At 33.3% G+C, this 3,736-nt stretch overlaps 1 protein-coding gene across 8 annotated transcripts; it reads right to left on the bottom strand.

Moving 5' to 3' along the window:
• Window positions 1–243: 243 nt before the first annotated feature.
• On the bottom strand, window positions 244–3,218 carry LOC107848619 (AT-hook motif nuclear-localized protein 1). 8 transcript variants are annotated; one of them, XR_001668135.2, is made up of 5 exons: window positions 2,602–3,218; window positions 2,107–2,150; window positions 1,307–1,385; window positions 941–1,084; window positions 244–700 (listed from the first exon to the last, which is right to left on the bottom strand). XR_001668135.2 is itself a non-coding variant. In XM_016693396.2 (4 exons), the coding sequence occupies exons 1-4, from the start codon at window positions 2,637–2,639 to the stop codon at window positions 620–622; spliced, it is 312 nt and encodes a 103-aa protein (XP_016548882.1). In that variant the 5' UTR covers window positions 2,640–3,180; the 3' UTR covers window positions 244–619. The 8 variants fall into 8 exon arrangements, 3 of the variants coding, with proteins under 3 accessions (XP_016548882.1, XP_016548889.1, XP_047252970.1); XR_001668133.2 differs by having other exon boundaries at window positions 1,250–1,385; window positions 2,107–2,155; window positions 2,602–3,186; XR_001668130.2 differs by having other exon boundaries at window positions 1,250–1,385; window positions 2,602–3,186.
• Window positions 3,219–3,736: the final 518 nt, after the last annotated feature.

Here is a 3,736-nt window from a genome sequence, read left to right as displayed (position 1 = left end):
ATTTGTTTTGGCTATTTGCTTTGGCACTAGAATTTCTACCTCAAAGAGCAAACATTTTTAGTTGTTTCTTAATCATGAATCCTTCATAAATTAGAGCACAAATGATGAAAAATATACGTAAAACTTCTATGATAGAAGTTGTTTCTTTACTTTTAATCTCTGTGATATGAGTTACATTATTTACGTTATCAATGTATACAAGATAATCCTTCACAAATGAAGCAAAGATAGCAAAGGTTTATATTCAGGCAACAAGATAAGAGTAGAACTTTATTGAACTCAAGGGAGTGACATAATGGTCAATGAAGTTCGGATGAATTATGAAATCAAAGGTTCAAATTGCACTATGTTTAGAAACACGTTTTTGTAGCAAACAAAAGTAAACACATTTCCGCATGCTCTACTATGACCTAGAAGGATTAATTGCATAAAGAGCTAGTCTAGAAGAAAGTTGCAAATAAATAAAACTGGAAAACATTATCCTCTGCACAAAACACACCCTTGATTGGCAATTTTTTGCTCTAAGTTGGAGTTCATAACTTTCACATTGCTTGGCCCTCGTACATTGGTTGAGGCAATTGGGAACTAGAGGTCGCATTTGTAACTGGAGGTCCAAAATTCAGAAAATTGGGGGTGGAGTTGAAGATGGAGCCTTCGACTCAGGTTTTTCCACGTACGGACTGAAGCATCTCAAAGCCACCTAGAAATGAACATTAAACTATTAGCAAGTTCATGATATGCACTCAAACATCAGAGCAAGAACAACCAATGATTTTTTCCAGTGACAACATGTACTCAAATATTAGGGCAAGAGCAGCTCAACGCTTTGGCCTAGTGATAAAGGGCAGCATGTGCTATGCAAGTTACACACTAGTCTATTCAAATGAAAAAGGAAAAACTATGAACCCATGAACAGAGGTAGTTAGAATAGCACATGTACCGGAGTGACAGCCTTGAGCTTTCCTGCAAGAACAACACCGTAATCACTACCATCTGGACTAGTCACTGATAGGTTAAGAAAACCTATTACGCCACTTTTTAATCGCATAAAAGACCCTGATAACGAGATGATATCGAATTGACCCTGCATAGAAGAATGACATCATTATAAATGAGCAATTCCACAACTATCCAAATAAGTCCAGTAATTAAAGTTATCCAAAGCAATAGCCTTTCTGCATAAGCTTCCGGACATGCCTCAACACAAAGGCAACTGAAAGGGTAAATGCCTTTGAGCTAAAACCCATACCGGCCTCATGTGTCATAGTGCCACCAGTGGTTGCAGACTGCCGAAGGGTGACTTTACCTAAGACTCCAACTCAAGATAGAACACAAACTGCAGATCGTTCTTGCTCTAAGAAAGTAAATATCTCAGATACAATGTCCTGCGGTAAAGGTAATAGGTTCACATCATTTAGTAAAGTTTATGTATTAGTTACATAAACTTTTCTGTTTCAAGAAATGGAGCTATGAGCCCCACAAGTATAAAGAAGACTCACACAATTAATAACATATGTATTAATTAAGATAATACAACTGAATACAGATAAAGAAAGTCTCTGTAATGTGGTAACTTAAGACCATAAATAACAACTGACTCAATTTGTATATGCTAGAACCTTTAGTAAGTACAAAAATCCAGGTGGATGTTTTTTTTAAAGAAAAAAATTATTTTTGAAAGCTAGTTCCATATACACTTTACATTTAACCTAGCAACTCAACCATCAAGATACTAAGCCAACAACTCAACCATTAAGATACTAAGCCAATTCTGACAACATCTGATCAAAAAGCTGAAAAGAACATCCTCCAATTAATTAATTAAAATGTTTGAGAAGAAAAATAGGACAGGTTTCATAAACATAAGGAGGCAAAGGAAAAATAAATATTCAACTAAAAAGATAAGTTAAGATGAAAGGACCATGTTCTAGCCTATGCATACAAAAGGAAAAAGAATAATGGTGAACAAAAGGAACAAAGAAATGAAATAATAATGTCTTCCTTTTTCACTTTTAAGAAATTTAATACTCAAGCCTAAGAAAAATATACAAAATAAAATATGCAAACCAGTGCATTTATTAAAACCTAGGTTAATAAGAGTATTACCTGTCCAATGTCCACATGGATTATGTGATTCATAGATCCACCTCCTGTCCTTCCAACCATCAAGAAACCCAATATTAAACTAAGAATATTGAGGAAATAAAAAGCGAATCCCAAAATTTATCCCAACGAACAGATAGTATAAATCTCAGGTTTGACTACATATAAATGACGATAAAAAGTGAGAATTAACAACCTAATAAATAAGGATCTAACAACAGCTATAGAGTTAAAATTCTCTAATTCTTTACGTTATAATATATAAGTTAAATGCTTTACGTTACTAATGTACAACAACGAATAATAAAAGTATACGTAGTGTAATCCCACAAGTGAGATATGTAGAGGATAGAGTGTTGACAGATCTTACCCCTACTTGTGATGTAGAGAGTTTTTTTTTTCTGATAAGCTCAAGTTTTTCTCCAATATCAATGTATATAAGTAAATTTTTTTTATCCTAGATGCATAATTAAAAAAATAAACAAAACTTATATTAACCTGAATCTTCTGGCTATTGTTGCTTCTTTTTGGAGCATGAGGTCCTCCCACTGACCTTTTTGGGGGGATTTTTTGAAGAAGTAGCACCAGTAACACCAGTGCCATCAACAATAGATTTCCTTGGATGACCCCTCTTTTTCTGAGATGGCTCAGCAACACCAATATTACCATCAACATCAAATTTGATAACAACTAATTTCCTTGGGCGATTGCGCTATTTTTGAAAAGGTTCAGCGGTAGCCCCAACAACAGCAGCAACAGATCCATATGTTTTGGGGGTTTTCCCAGAAAAAAAATTAAAAAGTTCGGTTGTTGAAAAATATTGTTTGGGGTAGATATGTCATTGATGGATTCTTTTTGATTGCGTTGGGGTGATTGCGGGGTTAGGCCAACCATTGATCCATGGTCATTTATGGGTACATATTCATGGCAAATTGGAGGTTGTTGGTGCTGGAGTGGGGTAGAGTCTCGTGAATCCGTAGGATAGAAAGGCATTTTACTATTGTACTATTGAAGAACTTTTGGGAGAAAGGAGAAGAAAGTTTTTCAAATTTTAAAATTTTGTCTGATGTTATATTGAAGAACTTTGTTGACAATGTTTATACAAGTTTGACCATTCCTTAGAATTTGGTTTTCTAAATCTGTCTTAAAAAAGTTTTAAATTTTTACATAAATTACCCCATTTTTGTTTTGGACCGGGGGGGGGGGGGGCATTTATTTTTAGTTAATAAAAATTTATCATTAAATAGTTTTCAAATTTTAAAAATTGATCCAGACCGACTTTCAAGGTAAATTTCACGTCCACGTGTGAAACTTCAATTTTATGATTTTATTAATGAGTTTAGATTTTTACCTAAGATATAATTTGGCCTTAAATATTGAATCAAATTTTGAAAATCTAACTTCAAATAATTTTTAAATGTTTGTATATATTGCCTCTATTTTGGGGTGATGTTTATTTTTCCTCTGATTCTTATATAATAAAATCTTTTCTTTAAAAAGAAGTTCAAATTTTAAATATATATCCAAATCAGTTTGTAGAAGAAATTTCACTTTTACTTGTAAAACATCAATTTTTTTTCTTCTAAATAACCGCATGCATATTCAAACACAACTTTAAAAACTCAATTTTCAA

This window comes from Capsicum annuum, chromosome 9 (genome assembly GCF_002878395.1).
Source record: "Capsicum annuum cultivar UCD-10X-F1 chromosome 9, UCD10Xv1.1, whole genome shotgun sequence".
Lineage (NCBI taxonomy): Eukaryota > Viridiplantae > Streptophyta > Magnoliopsida > Solanales > Solanaceae > Capsicum > Capsicum annuum.
The sequence above is the reverse complement of the archived record's forward strand: the minus strand, read 5'-3'. Positions and strand labels throughout refer to the sequence as shown.

Bases quoted from the DNA above. Each gene is read 5' to 3' on its own strand.
- LOC107848619 (XM_016693396.2), bottom strand. From the start codon at position 2,639: ATGCTCCAAAAAGAAGCAACAATAGCCAGAAGATTCAG. The intron at 2,156-2,601 runs GTTAATATAAGT...GATGGTTGGAAG, and splicing joins ACAATAGCCAGAAGATTCAG to GACAGGAGGTGGATCTATGA. The intron at 1,085-2,106 runs GTAATACTCTTA...TCTTCTATGCAG, and splicing joins TCCATGTGGACATTGGACAG to GGTCAATTCGATATCATCTC.